The sequence below is a fragment of the Pteropus medius genome, unplaced genomic scaffold (assembly GCF_902729225.1).
Source record: "Pteropus medius unplaced genomic scaffold, Ma_sr-lr_union100, whole genome shotgun sequence".
NCBI lineage: Eukaryota > Metazoa > Chordata > Mammalia > Chiroptera > Pteropodidae > Pteropus > Pteropus medius.
The window spans coordinates 9610976-9629210 of record NW_024355990.1 but is presented as its reverse complement, the minus strand read 5'-3'; the positions used below and the strand labels follow the sequence as shown (position 1 = coordinate 9629210).

Below are 18235 nucleotides of genomic sequence, written 5' to 3'. Positions count from 1 at the left end.
CCTATCGGCATCCCACTGGGTCAGAGTGAATGAAGTGGCCTCACACTGCCAGGATCAACCGCGCAACTTCATGATGACCCCTTTCTTTTGTATTTGGCAGAGACTGGCCCTTTGCTCTCCCTGCACACTCAGGCAAGGACTCGAGGACATGCTCGCAGGGGATGCTCCACGGGTGAGTGGGCGATGGCAGCTCATGGTGTCCTGTCCACAGCAGGAAGAAGTCATCCTGCGCTTGGTCACAGAAGTCCAGAGAACTTTTTAACTCGATTCGGTAAATATATTTGAGCACCCGTTATGTGAGAGGAGGAAGGCCAGGGAGGAAGACATCCTGTTTTGAGTTTTATTCACCCTGGCCCTTCCCCAGGAGCGCACGGCACGGTGAGGGCGCCTGACGTGGAGCCCAGCACGAAGCAGGTGCCCGCTGGAGGCTGCCACCGAAACTGCCAGCGCAGAAGAAAGAGAAGCAAGAGCACTGAAGCATGTCCTTGTTCTTGGCCAAGTGACAGTTCTACCCAATGGGTCTTGAAAGGCTGCGCTTTCGAAAGCTGGTATCTTTACCTGTGGGTCTTGATTAAGACACACTCTCCTCCGTCCTGAGGGTCCAAATTGTAGATGTAAAGGTGTCCATCAGATGATGCAACTAACAGCCTCGGCAACTTCTGGATCCTAAGAGTTGAGTGAAACAAACATGTGCCGTGATTACAACAAACTGGATTACGGGCCAGCTTCAAATGACAAAGCCTCACTCACCCTGGCTGTCACCAACTTTTCCTCCTGCCATCAGCAAACCCAAGATTCTGGGTTTCTGGCTATTTCTTTGCATTCTGACCTAGTGATCCAACTTGAGAGTTCATTTTTGTCTTTGAAAATTGTGTGGAAGAGACACAATGACATGTGTACATGCTAGAAATACGCCATGAAAAGCCGCTGCCAACGAACACATCAGCTTACCTGAATAGGATGTCGTCTCTATTTTATGTGTGTCTCTGCCTTTAACGGGGACAAAAAGGAAAAACAGTGGAAAACTGGCTCACCATCTTTGCTGACTAGTGGCATGAAAGTTTAAAAATGTTTAGCTCCTTTAAACTTAGATAAGACATCTGTCGATCCCATAGATGTCTGAACCGACACACTGGAACTAGAGCCTTTTGACGTAATTACATAAAAACGAGAATTGTATTCAAGACAGTGTCATCGTAATGGGAGGTGAAAAGTCCCCTGCCAGCTCCCAGGTGCCCGCCCAGAGGGCTCTGAGAAGGCATGTGACCCTCAGACGGGAGTCGGCAGGGTTTGGATTTTGCTCATCCTTCCTCTTGGCCATCTACTCTTTTCTTTTTCTCTTGGCACGTATTTGGGGGAGTTTGTGCTTTGGGGAGATTCATTTGTTAACAGTGTTGAGCGTGAGTGGTGCCATACGTACGTCGAGAGGGTGCAGATGTTCCTCAGTCCAGAGAAACTCAAACGCCCGGTGGCAAAGGCCCTGTCCTGATTCATCATGCCTGACACCTGCGTGGGGAGGTAGTTGGAGGCAGCCATGAACATTTTTCCCATGTAGCCGCTCCAGGTCGAAGGCTCTTCTGGTCGGCTAGGGGAGCAAGGCACGGGTGAGGGTGAGACCGAGCTGCAGGCACCGGCATCCATCCAGCAAGCTACGCACCCAGACGTTACGAGCGGCACTCACCGCAACAGGAAGAAGCTGTGCCTTAGCATAATGTTCTGCCCACCCAGGACGGCCCGGGACACGGCCATCCCGAAAGGGCAGTGAGGGCTTGTTTGTCCTTCAGAACGGCCATTGCAAAGCTGTTAAGAGGTTCGCAGTGTTACCGCTTTCCTACATTAAAAAAGGTGGATCTGATGACAAGTCTGATATCTACATGTGTAAAAGGGGCCTAGGGTGGAGAATGAGATGGACTCGATATCCAGACTCTAGGAAATAAGCGCTCGAGCCTGTCCTGCATTCGGGGAGGAACAGACCGACCTCAGAGCAAAGGCCTCCAGGCCAGACTGAGTGGGAAGCAAACCCCCAGGGCAAGACGCCTGGGTGGTGTTTGATTACAGCCCTGGGCCACCCAGGGACCCAGCCGTCCCCAATGGTGGAGATAATTCAGAGGGATCAGCATGACCCCTGCAGTCACCGAACTTGTCCTAGGGCCTCCGCCAACCAAAGGGGTGACTGTTGGTGGCAGACCTGGGACTGGGTGGGGACACGCATGCTCCCAGGAGCACCTGCTGAGAGGCTGCTTATCTTCGGGACCAGATCCTGGCAGGGAACACACGCCGCGGCTCAGGAGCTCTGGGGTTTATTTCTTACTCGGTTATCGAGCGGCTGGATGGTCTTTGGATGAACCCCGGGGCCTGCACGTTCCCACCCGGAGTGCCAGGCCCTGCTATGGCTCTGTGCTCTGTGCTCTGTGCGTCACGACACATGCCTGTGCTGTTCCCTGGAGCTCCGTGCCCAGGGCGGGGAGTTAGACAGGCGCAGTGTCCAGGCCCTGCGCTCAGGGTAGAGACACGGCCCGGGGAGAAAAAGAGAAAACACGAGCAGTTACTGTCAGGTGCCACAGGCAGCAGCCACTCCAGGACCACAGCGGAGGGAGAGGGCATAAAGCTCCGTCACCATCAGTTCCCAATTTCCTTATTTGGAAAACAAGGACAATCGTGGTCACCTAGCTGTGACAACTACAGAGGTGACGTACGCAGAGGACCGAGCACAGCGCTTGGCACGTGGCAAATGCTGTTTTACAAGATGGTGTCTCTGCGGCTGGTGTGACTGAAGAGGTTCTGGGGATGCTGATCTCTGGCTGGGCTCTGCGGGCAGGTCTGACCAAAAGCCCGGGGTGGGATGGGGTGGGGTGGCATGGGAGCAGGACGAGGGTGCTTCAGCTGCGGACGCAGACTGGTACCTCCGGGGGGTCGCACCATGCTGGTCTGTGAGAGGCAGGAAGGCGGCAGCAGCTGACGAGGAGCACCGAAGAGAGCCCTGAAGGCCGGGCTGGCGGAGGCGGGACTGTCCCCAAGGACGCAGGGGAGTAAAGGTGTCTGAGGGTGGCGGGTCGCATTCAAAGGAGCATTTCAGATCAGTCCATTAAGATGATACGGGATAGACTGAAAAGAAGAGACTAGAAGGCGCGAGATGAAACAGAAGCGTCAGGAAGTGGACCAGACCAGAGATGCCAAGGACTCGGTTAAGGACAGTGGCCAGAGAAATGGGACTGAGCAGGCACGTGAGCGCCAGGTCACACAGGCCGTGTTAACCCTTCATGGATGGCTGCGGGGACAGTCAAGAACGGCTAGGTTTTGTCCCTGGCTAGCTGACATCGCCGACAGAAACAGGAGGACCTGCAGAGGGAAGTGAGTTCAAACGGCAGTTTCCTGTCTTAAGCACAAGTAATGACCTCAGATGAAGACGTGACTAGAGCAGCGGTCAGGGGGTCACTCAGTCACGGGCCTTGGGACTGAAGGGTATTTCAGCCGTGCTCTGGCCTGCTACAACAGATGGTGGATTAAACCCCCAGAAGAGCTCAGAGCTTAAGTTTTAGAAGCTGTTTAAGAAGTGACAGAAAAGTCCAGAGTATAGACGTAATCTTTGCAAAAAACGTGCAGAGTAAGAACTGCAGGGCAAACCATGGGCTTTGGGATACGCATAAACGGGTGGACATTCACTGGGTCCAGGAAGTCAGAGGACCGAGAAGAGAGCAGCCCCTAGTGTTTCAGACACAAAGAGAGGACAAGGTTCCCAGAGCAGGGGTGCCACACCGGCCTGCAGAGAGAAGTCAGAACCAGGGCTGAAGAATTCACGGCACAGTGACTTGTTGCTGCACCCCTGGATGGAGTCACACAGACACACTAATACACACATAACCGAGGCTGGCACCGCATCACACCAATTAGATGGAAAGAGTATTTTGTTTTTCGTTAAAGTTCTCCCACATTACGAGAAGAATTTCTTTCAGTCACAGAAGACGAGTCTCTTGGTATAACTGTGAAATGCAGCATAGGCCTCTGTACTTGAGACGTTTATTCAAGAAGTCTCCGTGTGTCCCCTCTGGAGCAGCTCCAGAAGCCTGGCAGGGGTGTGAAATGTGGCACACAATGTGGCCCCAGGTTTGGAGACAGAGGTGGCTTTGAGCAAGACACGGACGCTCTCTGAACCTGTTCTCTCAGGAAAGTCCTACTCTGCCTGCCTTCTAGGAGAATTGTGGGGACCAAGGCGGGAAGTGTGTGAGAATGCTTTATACACAACGAAGTGTTCCCTCGTCACAAGTGTAGTTATCACTGACTCTGCCACCTGCTTTCTGAGTGTCACTGAGCTAATCACTACAATGTCATGCTTCAATTTCCTATAATGACACTAAAGAGAAGTGTCAGGAGACACGAGATGTCTGAAGTCCCCTGAGGAAGGTGTGAGGCATCTACTGTGCTACTGGAAACAGGATCTTGACCTTGGGAGGAGGGCTGAGTCAGGTGACGCAGCCATGGACGACGGCTGGGCGGGAGGAGAATTCTTCGCTGCTTCACCGCTTGGCCGTATAAATGAGCTCCGGGAGTGGACACACCTGTAGCAGGTACTTAGCACTGTGAACTAATGCTCACGCATGGTGGAATGGTCCCAAGATTCCATGCCCTGGCCCTTGAAATATGTGACAGTGATGGGACAGCAGTGACTGTGTTGTCATATGGCCTAGATGACTGCAGGTGGGGAGATTATCCGGGTGGGCGTGAGCTAAGAGAGCCCTTAAAAGCAGAGCGCTTTCTCCGTCTGCTGGCAGGAAAGGAAGGTGGAAGGAACAGTCAGAAAACTCCGACACACGAGAAGGAATCGACGCGACACTGCGGGTTTGAAGGCTGCGTGAGAAGGGATGCGGGCGGCCTCGGAGCTGAGAGCCAGCAAGGGAGCGGGGACCTCGCTGCCACAACTGCAAGGATCTGAATTCTTGCCGACAACAGGCATGAGTTTGGAGGAGAGCTCCACGCTCCTGAGGCCAATGCGGCCCGCCGACACTGGCATCTCTGCCTTGTGAGACGCTGAGTAGGGAACTCAGCCATCCTCAAATGCAGACCTATGAAACTGTGAGATAATGCGAGCTTGCTATTTTAAGCCATTAGGTTTGTGGTGATTCATCACAGCAACCATAGGAAACTATACACACAGCACTGGCTGCAATCAAGCACATGCTTTATACTGCCAACCTTCACCCCACTCCTGCCCCAGGCACACTCCTGGGCACTGAAGGTGTGTAATACAGTAGTACATGTATAGCTGCACCGGCTAACACTTCTTAGTGTTTACTGTGTGTCAGGCATTACACTAAATGCTTCAGGTCAAGGAATTCATTTAATCCTCACGACAAGCACAAGATGTGTAGATTATTTTATAGCTAAGTACAGGAAGATTAAATTACCTGCCCCAGGCTTTGTGCTTCCGTGCATTACATCACCAAGGCTTTGCAAACCAACACATGCCACTTTGGTGAAGAAATAAGGGGCAAAACCAAGGTTATGGCATGCAAACAAGGAAGAAGTGGCTTATGCTGGCGGTGGTCACTAGCACGGAGTGAACAGGGCCTCGAAGTCAGTCACCTGAGAAAGTACAGTTCTGCCTCTTCCGGGGCGCTGTACTTACCTGTTGGTGAGGTGTTCCAGCTTGAAGATGTGCACCGTCTCGGTGTTGCTGGAGGCACAGAGGAACTGTGAGTCCATACTGAAAACTAGTGAGCTGATTGTCACATACCTAGAATAGAGAGCAACGTACGGGCTAGTGAGCCAGGGAAAATGAGGGTTATTGCATGATAGCTCAGATATCAGCTTTATGAGAAAACTATATGCATCCTGAAGAGTTTAGGTATTCTAAAAACCCTTCGACATTGTGCCATTCATGTTTCGAAATCTGCGTTGAAAAGATTCGTAAAGGGTCGGGGTCTCAGACTGAAACAAGTCACTGCTCCTTCCTCTCATCTGAGAAGTTTTCCAGCTGCAAACCCCACAGCCAACAGGATCCCAGGCATCACGCTTTTTCTCCCCCATGGAAGGGAATCAGAAATTACTTTTGGGTTGTAACTCCCTTGCTCTGTCATTTCTCCTTTGCCGGCCACCCACAGACACATCGAAGAGGACTCTCATGGCTTTGCAAATACACACGCACCACCTTGGTGAAGACTTAGGAAGTACGCCTCGCGGCTGAACTGCCGTGTTGACACGGTGTCTACACTCACAGGTGTACCAAGCACTAAGTGGGCCTCTAAGTCAGTTACCTGGGAAAGTACAGTTCTGCCTCCTCCAGGGCCCAGGGGTGACAGCATGGAGCCGCGCCCCGGCCTCCCCCTAGCTGGCTGCTGGCCACACAGGGCAGAACCTCTGTGGAAACTTTACAGTGCGTTTCACAGTGGGCACAGACCTTTTCATCCCTCTCCGAAACTCGTAGAGCTTTTGCCCTTCGGGTGCAGAGAATACGCGGATGACCGTGCCCTGGAAGAGAAAGCAGGTGGACGTTTCAGACCAGCAATGGCTGTACACAGACATGCCCCTTTAGAGAGGAGCTTGTTTTATCGGTTTTGAACATCTGTCTCTGAAGAGGAAGCACTAAGTGTGGAACGTGGAAGCTTTTCGGTTTGTACATGTGCCATATAAGCAATTCTCAGAACGTGTCTGTTTTCATTTTCCCTCCCACCCTAGCCCAAGGCTCACACTGCCCTGGCTTCCTAGAAGAGTCAATCTGTGCCTGTCAAAATAGACCTGTTTCTCATGGCATTTGACATTCAACTGGATCACATTCCCTGATTACTTTAGTCAGAAGCGAATGATCTCTCCTGATAGCAAAGCATTTTGTTTATACTAAGTTGATGGAAGGCGGCATCTATCTGCATCTATGATGATGTGCATGCACATTTAACAGGGCTGCAAGTTTTTGTGCCAAGTTCCTTGTATGTTGCATAGCACAGGCCTTCGAGCCATTGAATTAATAAACGCATCAATAGATCACGACGTGGGGAGGGCAGAAATTCTCCCTCTGAAATGAATTCTGAGCGGTCCCAGACACCAGTTAGTCCTCGTGTCACCAGACTCGTTCCATCAGATCCCTGATACCGCGGGAGCCATCCAGCAGACTCCGGGCAGGAAGCGAGCCCCTGAGGATGTGGGGTACACTCACTTTTTCAGAAGCGCTTGCCAGTTTGGTGCCTGAGGCATTGAAGGTGATGGCGGCCAGTGTCCCCTCATGGGCAGCAATAGTGCAGACTGTTTTCTGTTGGTGGAAAGGAAAAATGGATATTGATGCCAGAGAAGAAGGAAGATGGATTTTGCCTCCTACTTCCTCTTCCGAGACACTCCGCCTCACTTGCCAGGCTCCTGCTCTCTCTCCAGCATTTCCGGCAGACTCTTTACATAAAAGCTGTACATTATTTTCTGCTGCATCCAGATTCTGCGTCAAGGGCCACTCTGTTTCTATCCCTTTCCTGCCCTCGGGGAGATGGACAACCAGCTGTGTCCCATGAGGGGTGATGTCGTTGCCATGGGCCCTCCTTATGTCCCTCTTTAGGGGGCTTCCTGCGGCAATCCTGTCCTGCTCTGTGAAGCTTGGAGAGCAGAGGACAGGAAATGTGAGAGATGCACGTTGTCACAGGCCGTGACACACTGCAGCATGACACCTGCAACCTGACAACAGGCCACCGCTGGCAGGTGGTTTCAGTTTCCACGACGCTGCAGATGTCTGCCTGGGCCTGGCATGCTGCCCCTAGCCATGCTGCTGATGGCATGAGGGCGAACATCACTACCTTCTCCTCCACACCCACCTGCCGAGGCCAGAACACACTCCCCTGTGTTGCTTCCGCCCGTGCACCCATCCCACTGTGACAGGGCCTGCTCGTCACCTGCCACTGACCACAGAGCCAAGCAGGTGGGCTGGGCCGGCCCACGTCACTGTCAACTTACCAGGGAGTGTCCATCGTAAAGCACAATCTCGCCTGTAGTCAGGCTCCCGGGATAGGCCACGTAAGAATTGGAATGGTTGATAGAGAGGGCACACAGACCTGGCAGGGAACAAACAGCAGGTGAAAAGCCGGCGTCCAGGGAGACAGCGTGCCTGGATAGGGCACCTGGAAACAGTGCGACTGCAGCGCCACCTACTGGTGATGGGGGAACGGCTTTGCAGGCGCTTACTTCCAGTTGCTACTTCTCATCAAAGCACTCCAATAAAGTAAATCCATAGGAGAAGACCTCCCGATCTGACACTGGCCTTTCCCGCTCTATCCCTGCAGCTAAGCAACCAGAATTTAGAATACTGAAGATGCTCTTCTCCACATTTTACCCCAGGGCTCTGAAACCACATCAACTTCTCTTCTGATTCCATTACGCTCCAGGCCTACGAGAGAATTTCCTCGTAGCTGAGATAAGACTGCCTATCGTGAAAGGGCAGAACGTGCCAGCCCTTTCACAGGCGGTTAGGTACAGGCAGCCATTCATTCCAGGCTGGAGACGGGAGACGGGAGACGGCGAGGGAAAGAACCTGTTTAGAATCACTCATTTCTGAGCCGAATGCCCCGCCTGGAGGAGGGAGATCAGCGTTTCCAGAGACGGAAGCTCTTTTGAGGGCTGCACGTGCCGTTAAGACGGTGTGTCTGCCACTGAAACACACTAAAGGAAGAGGACACTTTGGACTTGAGATGCTTTGACAGTATCCTGGATGAGGAAACAGCCAATCGAAGCATCAAACAACACGAGCCGTTTTTATTTACAAGGGGGCTCAAGGGGACGGTCCTAATAGCATTCGAGTAAAGGATTTTCACAAAAACAGTTTAGGTGAATAGAGGTGTACATGATAGAAGTGAGTTCAAGGAATTACCAAAACCAAAAGCATTACCAGAAGAAGAACGCTGAGATTAGCCAAGAGAGACATCTTTCTAAATAAAAAAGGTGACCGACATCTTTGTTACAAGTTAGCCTGTTAAATGGGTTTCTTATGAAAGGGTAAGAAAATCTTTAGATCAGGCTACAAGGTGCCCTGCCTAATCTGCTGGGAGGAAGAGAAGAGGAAAAACAATCAAACACTGAGAACTGGAACCGAGATTCTACCTCCTGCTCTGGCTTTGCCGAGGACACGGCCAGGGCTGTGCTCTTATCACCTGCTTGCCACACAGAACTGTGGGAGCAACGTGGCTGAGCCTGGTACCCTTCCCCGTGTGCTGTGGCACCCTGCAACCCTCTTGCCTAGACAAGGTCACTCTTGGTCCTGGCCTTAGAAGAGACCACTCACGTCTTCCCAGTTTTGCTCTGCGACCCAGATCCCCATTTCGTCTGGGTTCTTTGCAATGCAAATATAATTTCAGGAACGGCCAGGCAGGCAGAAGGCATTCTGGTCTTGTGAAACTGGGGTGGGAAGACAATCAGGAGAGCAGGTTAGCTTGCCTGGGGGGTGCCCTTAGGGGCGCTTAGCAGAGAAGAGGTGATTTATGTGGAAACTGTAGGACTGGAGTGGGCAAGAACTGAGGGCTTGTGAGCACATGTGTTTTTAAAAAGCAGAGTTAATCAAAACCGCAATGAGATACCACTTCACACTCACCAGGACGGCTATTACCAAAAGGACAGATAATTGGAACCCTCGTACACTGCGGCTGGGACTGGTAATTCCTCAAAAAGTTAAACACAGAGTTACCACATAACCCAAAAATTCCACTTGTAGGTGTATACCCAAGAGAAATTAAGACATATAGTCATTAAAAAACTTGTATATAAATATTCATAGCAACATTATTCGTAAAAGCGAAGAACTGTAAATAGCTGAAGGTCTACCAGCGGATGAACGGAGAGATAAAATGTGGTCTATCCTTACAATGCAGCATTCTTAGACAACAAAGAGAAGTGAAGTACGGACGTACACGATGACATGGATGAACTTGAAAATGTTATACAAAGTGAAAGAAAGCCATATATTATGTGATTCTACTAATATAGAGTGTCCAGAGTAAATAAATCTATGAAGACATAAAGAGATTAGGGTTGCCTAAGGTTGGGGGCCCAGGCGGTGATGGCTAAGAGGTATGGGTCTTTTTGGGGGGGGAGGGTGTGTTCTAAAATTGTTCTAAAATTGATTGTGGTGACGGTCACACAACTCTGTGATACACCGAAAGCTGCTGAATTGTGCACTTTAAATGGGTGAGTCATATGGCATGTGAATTACATCTCAAAGCTGCTAGAGACAAAAAGGCCATGTTTTAAAAATATCTATCTGGCAGAAACAGACTGAGGACATGGGGTTTTAGACCCTGTACTGTATAACTCCGGCTGATTATTTGTGGCCTTTGCAGGCTTGTTTCTCTTCCGTGAAATAAGGGGCTCTGGTGATTTCGGGTTCTTCCCAGTTTTAACATTCCAAGATGCCAAGTGTTCATTCACTTCTCTATCAGAGATATGGGGGGCCCATCCTTGTGGCAGGGAAGGCTTGGACGCATACTTCCAGTTGCCCTTCAGAACTTTTTTTTAATTGAAGTATAACTGACAAATGACATATTAGTTTCATATATACGATGTAATGATTAAATATTTGTATATATTGCAAACTGATCATCACAATAAGTCTAGTTAACATCCTTCACCATATATAGCTTCACCATATTTAGCTATATCTTTTTTCTTGTGATTAGAACTTTTAAGATCTAATCTCTTAGCAACTTTCAAATATGCAATACAGTGTTATTAGCTATAGTCATCATGCTGTATATATTACGGTCACGTGACATTTATTTTATAACTGGAAGTTTGAACCTTTTGATTCCCTCTACCCATTCTGCCCACACCCTGCCCCAGCTCTGGCAACTGCCAATCTGTTCTTTGTATCTATGAGCTCATTTCTTTTTAATTCTACATATAAATGAGATCATATGGTATTTGTGATATCTGTCCTCTGACTTATTTCGCTTAGCGTAATGCCCTCGAGGTCCATCCATGCAGTCTCAAATGGCAGGATTTCATTCTTCGTATGGCTGCATAATAGCCCTTTGTACACATAGACCACATTTTCTCTATCCATTCATCCGTTGTTGGACATTTAGGTTGTTTCCATGTCTTGACTTATAACTAATGCTGCAGTGAACATGGGGGTGCAGCTATCTCTTTGGGAGAGTGATTTCATTTCCTTAGGATAAATACCCAGAAGTGGGATTGCTGGGTCATAAGGCAGTTCTTTTTTTCATTTTTTGAGGCACCTCCATGCTGTCTTCCATAGTGGCTGCACCAGCTCACATTCCCACCAGCAGTGTGTGAGGCGTCCCTTTAATCCACACCCTCACCAACACCTGTTATTCTCTTTTTGATAAAGTATTCTAACAGGTATACAGTGCCCTTCGGAGTTTTATGTTAAAATGTAAATATCCCAGACAGGAAGAAGGGCTTCAACTTCTTCGGCTAACATAGAACGTTCTGTAATTCCCAGCGGAGAATGAGATGATCCTGGATTCTAGCAGGAAAGGAACAGGTATACTGTGCTACCTCAGCACTTTCTTGACAGCTTCGCCTCTGGGCTTGCACTTCTGCCAACCCATGTGAATTGAGCCAAGGGATCCTGCACACGGACCCTCGCAGACTTAATGAAGGTCCCCAGAGACATCTGAGTTCCTTCGATTTCCAAGGGTCCAGTTCTCAGATGAATCCAAACGGCAAAGAATCTTTATTTCTCGTGAAGTCCCAAGGAAAGCATGAAAACTTTGCTTCAGGCTTAGATATCATTCTTCTGGTCTTCTGTCTCTGTCACAGGTGTCACACAAAGCCTTTTTTTTTTTTTAGGAAGGGAGTCTTTTCTTTGATAAAAATTTTATAATAGAAAAGCGATAGTATAAAAAATTTGCAGAACCCAGAAAATATGAAGAAAGAAAAAATATGAAGATTCTAAAAAACTAGAGGTTTTCCACTATTCTCAATATTTGAGCCTGTTTCCTTCTCGTCTTTTTTCTGTGTAGGAACTGGGTTTCGATGTGGCTTTTGGACTTTAGACTTGATACACATTTTCATAAATCACTGTCAACTATCATTTCACTGAAATTGTTTGGCTGTAATTCTTCTGCAGCTGGAAAAGAAGGGCCTGCTATCAATTCAAGAACCAGTGGCAGCATTAGCTAGATTAGAAAGGAGTCCTAGGATCCCAAGTTATTGTCACTGTGGTATTTATAGTATGACATGTCAAACTTAAAGCAAGTTCATGGTGATCTGTAAAATGCAGTTCCCTCTGGGGTGATTAATGTCTCAAAATATGCTTTCCAATTTTCAACAACAGAAAGGAAAGAAATCTCTGTGCTTGCGAATGCGCTAAGCGACTGCAAAGGAGAGCCATTCCCCCACCTGTACGGCCATTTTCAGAAAGAGCTCCCGCAATCAGCCACTCCTTTGTTCTGGGACATACCCCGCTGCGTGGTGTAGATCACCCCCTCAATACTTACTCCCTGTGAGGCTGTGAGACCTGTGGCACCTAGAGTCCCCCTGAGTCCCACAGTTGACAGAACCTGTGAGGACATTTCCACCCTCTCCTGTGGTGGCAGGAAATGAGCTTCGAGCCCCGTCTGGCCAAACTCTTTAGAGGAAACAGCCAGCAATCTTTGACACAACAGGAACGGGCATGATACAAACACAGGCAGAGAGGAAGGAAATTTCCAGCCTCTTTAGATACTGAGTGCAAAGCGACGGGGGCGCCCAGGACAGGTCATTTATCTGTAGTTCACCAGGGCAAAACATATGCAGAATTTGTGTGCTCCAGCCAGCTGGACAAGTGATTCTGTCTCCCCTGTACACTCGTTGAGGATTTATAAAAGCAAAGAGTTTCCATCTTATATTTTGGTTCAGGAAATAACAGAGAATGAGGACAGGTAAAGGAGACTCCTGGCCCCCCCCCGATTTTACATTCGTGGTTTTGACATTCCGAAGCCACTGATGGTTCTTGAGTCAGGAACCCGTCTTGTCACTGTGGTGCCACGGCGGCCGGGGTCAGGCTGCCTCTGGGCTGGTGCTGTGCTAGTAGTGAGTGAGCCTAGCTGGCCACCCGAGTGTACCGAGATGTGCCTTGGCTCTCGCTCTGTGCCTTCAGTTAGCCCTCCCCATAGTAACTCTGGGGGTAAGAATTATAGTCTCCATTTTACAGATGTAGGAATGGAGCTCAGTGGAAGCTGAGATGATAACGATAAATTTCAGGATTTGAATAAATCTGGGGCTATCTCTCCAAAGAACAGCAAAAGTGTAATCAGACACGTCTTAGTCTTTCAGAAGGAAATGCTGAAACTATTCCTGAATCTTGTTTGTTTCTCTGACATGGAGAAAACACCTCCCATTGTTTCTAAATTTTCCTTGAGAAAAAAACAATTATTCCCTTTACAAATAATAATTCTCTTTAACATAAAGCACAACCAACCCCATTTTGAAATTTTTTTGTTCTCCTTGTTGAAAATGCAAAAAGCGAGGTAACCAAGGAGTTTTCTGACCTAAGAAGAACAGCTGTATTTGCTAAAAAGAATAGATGGGGAGAAACTTCACTTTTCGCAAGAGAAATGGGCCCTGTCGTGAGGGCAGGCCTGTGGCTGCATGGCCTGAGTGTGTGGGTGGGAGTGGCCAGGACTGTCCCCTGACCAAATCTGTCAAGGTCTAGTTCAGGCCCAACCCTCCAGGCTTCTGCTCAGACCCCGCCCCCCCGCCCCTGACACTATCAGGGAACACAGCTTCCTTATGACTGTCCCTAGCCCCGGTCCTGATGCCTGGGTCCCACTCCCACAAAGGCTGCCAGAGCACGTGTCTTGCACTGCTCTGTAACACAGAGCAGGCGGTCTCAGGGAATAGTGTGGCTAGGTTTAGGGTTCCTGGCATGCTTGCCGTACCTGCATCTGATAGTGTCTACCATGGTACCGGGGACACAGTATGTCGTCAGCACTCTTCTAGATTAGCTCAACTTCTCAATCCTAAAACAAAACACTTACCCCCTTAGCTTCTTCATTTACCCTCCTCCATTTTGTGAAATATGCTTTAAAATTATCTTGATGGCTTTATTCTTTTAAAATGTCATTTTGTTACAGCTGAAAGTGTTAAGCACGGAAGTCAGCCATCCATGTAAGGGAGATGAAGAGGGGGAAGCGAGGTAGAGGGCGTAGTTACTGCATGGCAGGCCATGAGTGGGTCACTGTCACAAACGCCACCTCGACTAATTCTCAGCTGATCCTGGGAGATAGGCATTATTATCCTATTTTACAGACAAGGAAACTGAGGCTTAAAGAATCTAGGTGACTTGGGTTGGGCCACACAGATCTTGAAATTCGGTGACAAAATATTGGGAAACTAGAGTGAACAGAAGCAGTTATTTAAGGGTACTGAACTGGAATACAATTTACAAACACAAAGCTGAATCGTTAGGTACACCAATCGTTCTAGTGTGATGGCCCCCGACCCTGCCAGCCAACAGAGGACCTCTTTCTCATTTACTTCTAGCTCAATGAATTCATAAAACATCATCGTCTGCTATTTCGACCTAATAAATCTAAACTGTTCCCATTCTGAAACGGGTCACTTATTCAACAGCGCTCCACTCCGGGAATTTTGTCAAGTCCCATATTCTAGCATATCACCCCAGTAGATATTTCTTTGTTAAGTAACAAGACACATTCTTTTTGGCTCGGCTTGTCTTGGTCCTGGTCATGCAAACACACCAAGTCCAAACCTGTTTCTAATGATTATACCTGCTCTGTACTGAACAACCACAAAAAATAATTAGGGGTAAACACCTTTCAATAGCAGGTGTGTGAAATCTCTGACGCGTCTACCTTAAATGCCTTGACACATTTGCTGAGAATGGGTCCCAGATGAAAGGAATTTCTCTTGGGTGGCATCGATGGCCACGCAGCCTAATGAACTTGAACCCGCCGCCATTACAACATGAGCCCGAGGTAAACACCACTAAGACTCATAAAGCACAAATACTGCAGCTCGTGAAAGGAACCCCTGGACGAGAGGTTCGAGGGGGCCCTCTCTGGTTTGGGGAGCTCACCTGTAGGGTTTGCAGGAATATCCAGGATGGTCTTCAACAGTTTCATGTCTTTAATGTTGTGGATGTAGATGGACTCCTCCAGGCACACCAGCAGCCTCTGTAATCACACAGACCCATCAATGTGCGCCAGGCCGGCTCCTTGAAAAGAGGCCAACCAGACCGAAATCACTCCTATTTCTTGTGAGTCCTAACTTGATTCTAAGCCTGAAGGAAAAAGAATCTGGATGCTCAAGCTGAAGATTATGTTTATGTACCTGCACGTGTGTGCAGCTATGGGTACATTCATCGCCATCCACCTGCCCGGGAGCAGAAAACACAAGACCTTCAGGAATTGAGATTCTTTTTTTTTTGTACTTTCCCTCCCCTTAGAATGGGGATTTCTGAATGCTTCCTGATGAGACATGCTTTATCATTTAGGATAATCTCGGGCAAGCTTTTGGGTTCCTATTCCCATCAGACAGGCTGTCTCTCAGTGTTCCTACGTCCTCCTCCTGCTTCCCCTCTGTCACTCGGTCTTGTTTTACTCTTGCCAGTGGCTTGTCAGCTTTGACTTCGTTCCACTAAACTCTCCTGCAGACCCACCTTTGTGCAGTCTCTCCAGCTGGGTCGAAGGGAATGCAGGAGCCCTTCAGCCCTCGTGTGAACACCCCGTCCCCATATCCTGTGTCCCCTGCACCCTCTTCCCCTCCTGCTGAGCTCCCCTCCCTGGGGGTCCTCCTGCCCAATGTGGTGAGACCCTGCTCTTCCTCTGCAAATGGGACTTGGCAAGTTGGGAGCCCCTTCCCAATGGCCATGCTCTCCGCCGAGCAGAAACAGGCCACGGGGTTCACGTGCTGTGTGGGAAAAGGAACAGGATGCAGCACTCGGTACCGGTGAGCAGATGCTGGGTGCTGACTCTGTTGGGGAGGAATTTTGGTGCAGCGGCGCTTCCCTTGCTCCGAGCAGCTGCCGCCTTGCCCTGCGCACGCCTGACTCAGCTTCCCTTGAGGCTAGTGGTTCTGATTTTGCTGAGCTGTCGGAGCACCCAAGAGGCAAGGGTTCAGATTAGCTTGGCCATTAATAGCTGAGCAGCTCTAGGTACATTGTCCTTTGGAAGGTGGGGACGGGGAACCTTAAAGTTAATGAGTGTTAGTGACATTGTGAGATGTGGCATCTAAAGGTTAACAGACTCGGACGCTTGAATAACCCTTCCTTGTCCCACTGAAAATATCATAGAGCAAGTGAGAGAGAAGTTAGACAAATAAATACCAGAGACACTATTTGAGGGCTCTGATTTGCACAGGACATCTACCTAAACAATCTTAAAAACACAATCAATGCCAAAAAAAAGGATACTTAATTTTCATATGCTGGCTTTCTACTACATGCAAAGATCAAAGTTCCGCAATGACATGTCACGTTCTCCCAACTTAGAGAGGGCGCTTGAGCCCAGAATTGTGCTTGAAAGCCTGAAAGTTCAAAATCTCCAAGCTGCCTTTCCCTCCCTTGTCAAGAACCGGATTTATTTTCTTCTTTACTCATGCTCCGCTTTGCTTGACTATCCCTATATTCTACTTCTCAGGCTGTTCCCTACCACACGGCTTTATACAGGCTTCAGTGCATATTCAATCAAAAGAGTCGATCGCCTCGGCGAAACACCCTTCTTCCTTCTCATAAACTTAAGAAAGCACCTTATTTGTCTCATTTGTTTAAAAAAATGAATTAGTACTTAATAGTTTAGGTACGAAGACAGAAGAAAACATTGTCCTTAATGAATGCAAAGCCATTCGCCATCCTGGGAATATTTACTTGAACAGACAGAGCTGCATGGTCATATAGAGAATCTGTTTGTCTATGTAACGGGCAGTCAGGAAACAGACATTTACGGAGCATTTTTCTAACCCCATGCTGTCTTTTCTATCACGTCTTATAATAGTGAACAAAATGGATACAGTCCCTGCCCTCGTAGGATTTAAAAACCTAATAATTCAACAGAAACTCTGCTAATACCTCAGATACTTAACAAGAACTGATATTTCTCAAGAGAATGTACTGTGTATTTGAGATAAGAATAGTCCTTCCTTTGACAAAGAAAACACTACGAGAAAAATCTTCAAGGGTTAGCTGGGTGAAAGAAAAGTGGAAGCATGAGACTGAGTCCCTGGCCTGCTGGGAAAGCAAGAGAAGGGGCGGTTTTACTGACCGTTATCAGGTCTGACCCAGGAGGACCTCGCTATCTCCTCAGGCGCTTCGTTCTGAGAGGCACGACGGCCAGTCTGTGATGAATGCCACCATCTGAGACCCAAACCAGAGGCGTTCCGCTGGCTTAAGGGGCCCCCGCAGTAGCTCAGGGGACAGTTTCAGAGCCAGAATTCTACGCAGCCTGCATCCAGGGGAGAGTACACCTAGCCGGTGGCCCACGTTCGAGAAAGAACATGAGGCAGAAGGACCTGGGAGGACCCAGCACTGAATGCAACACATGGAGCAGACTCTCTTTCCTGCAGCCCCAAAATGCTAGGCCTGAGTACCAACGTCCGCTTTAGAATTTGATGCTTGCTTTAGAGATATTCGTCTCGAAAGGCATCCATCTTTTTCTTTGGTTCCGATTAGCAGAAGCCTTGAAATCTGGAGGGACCCACTTACCTGCCGGTTCAGCCTTATGGACAAGATATTGCTGGAGTAGCTGTAATTACAGATCTCTGTGCCCTTCTTAAAGTGGTAGACGTTCATCTGCCGTGGCTTCGTATGGCTGACCACCACCACCAGGCTGCTGGAGAAGAGGCGCTCCACGATGTAGACGTCTGGGATCTCATCTGAGAGGGAAGGCAACCAAGGTCACGGGGCCCCAGCCTCCCCTCAACTGAGCATGGCTCTGGCCAGCTAGTCGGCCTTATCTAGGTCCTCCTGACCGGGTGCCCTTCCTCGGCACGCATTTGCGATGCATGGTTATTCCCCCCACGGTGAAGCTCTAATGGTTTCCAGATGTCATAGTTCCAAAGCCCTTTCCAATATCTGAGGCAAAGAAAATGCTAGTAGTGACTAGAACACAAAGCTACGTCTCTAGTGGCAGTTGCCTCTCCAGAGCCCCGGGGTGCCACTGTTTGCTCCAGAAAACATCCTTGGTTGGTTTAGACAATTTCTATCTACCCTTTCTCCCTGAGAGGTTTCAAAGAAGTGACTACTCTGTCGTGAGCCTCTGCTCTCGGAATTCTTGTTGCTCAGAGCGGGGCTGCCATGGGGGACAGTAACATA

General features: G+C 48.9%; 1 protein-coding gene across 2 annotated transcripts in view; it reads right to left on the bottom strand.

Moving 5' to 3' along the window:
* WIPI1 (WD repeat domain, phosphoinositide interacting 1) overlaps positions 1-18235 on the bottom strand; it is a 29135-nt gene that overhangs the window by 5776 nt on the left and 5124 nt on the right. For both annotated transcript variants that reach the window (XM_039859202.1, XM_039859203.1), the window contains exons 3-10: positions 17627-17796; positions 15005-15101; positions 7927-8024; positions 7148-7240; positions 6395-6465; positions 5624-5731; positions 1421-1585; positions 559-666 (exon numbers count right to left, since the gene is read on the bottom strand). In XM_039859202.1, the coding sequence (XP_039715136.1) occupies positions 559-666; positions 1421-1585; positions 5624-5731; positions 6395-6465; positions 7148-7240; positions 7927-8024; positions 15005-15101; positions 17627-17796 (910 nt within the window). The remainder of the gene's footprint in view (positions 1-558; positions 667-1420; positions 1586-5623; positions 5732-6394; positions 6466-7147; positions 7241-7926; positions 8025-15004; positions 15102-17626; positions 17797-18235) is intronic.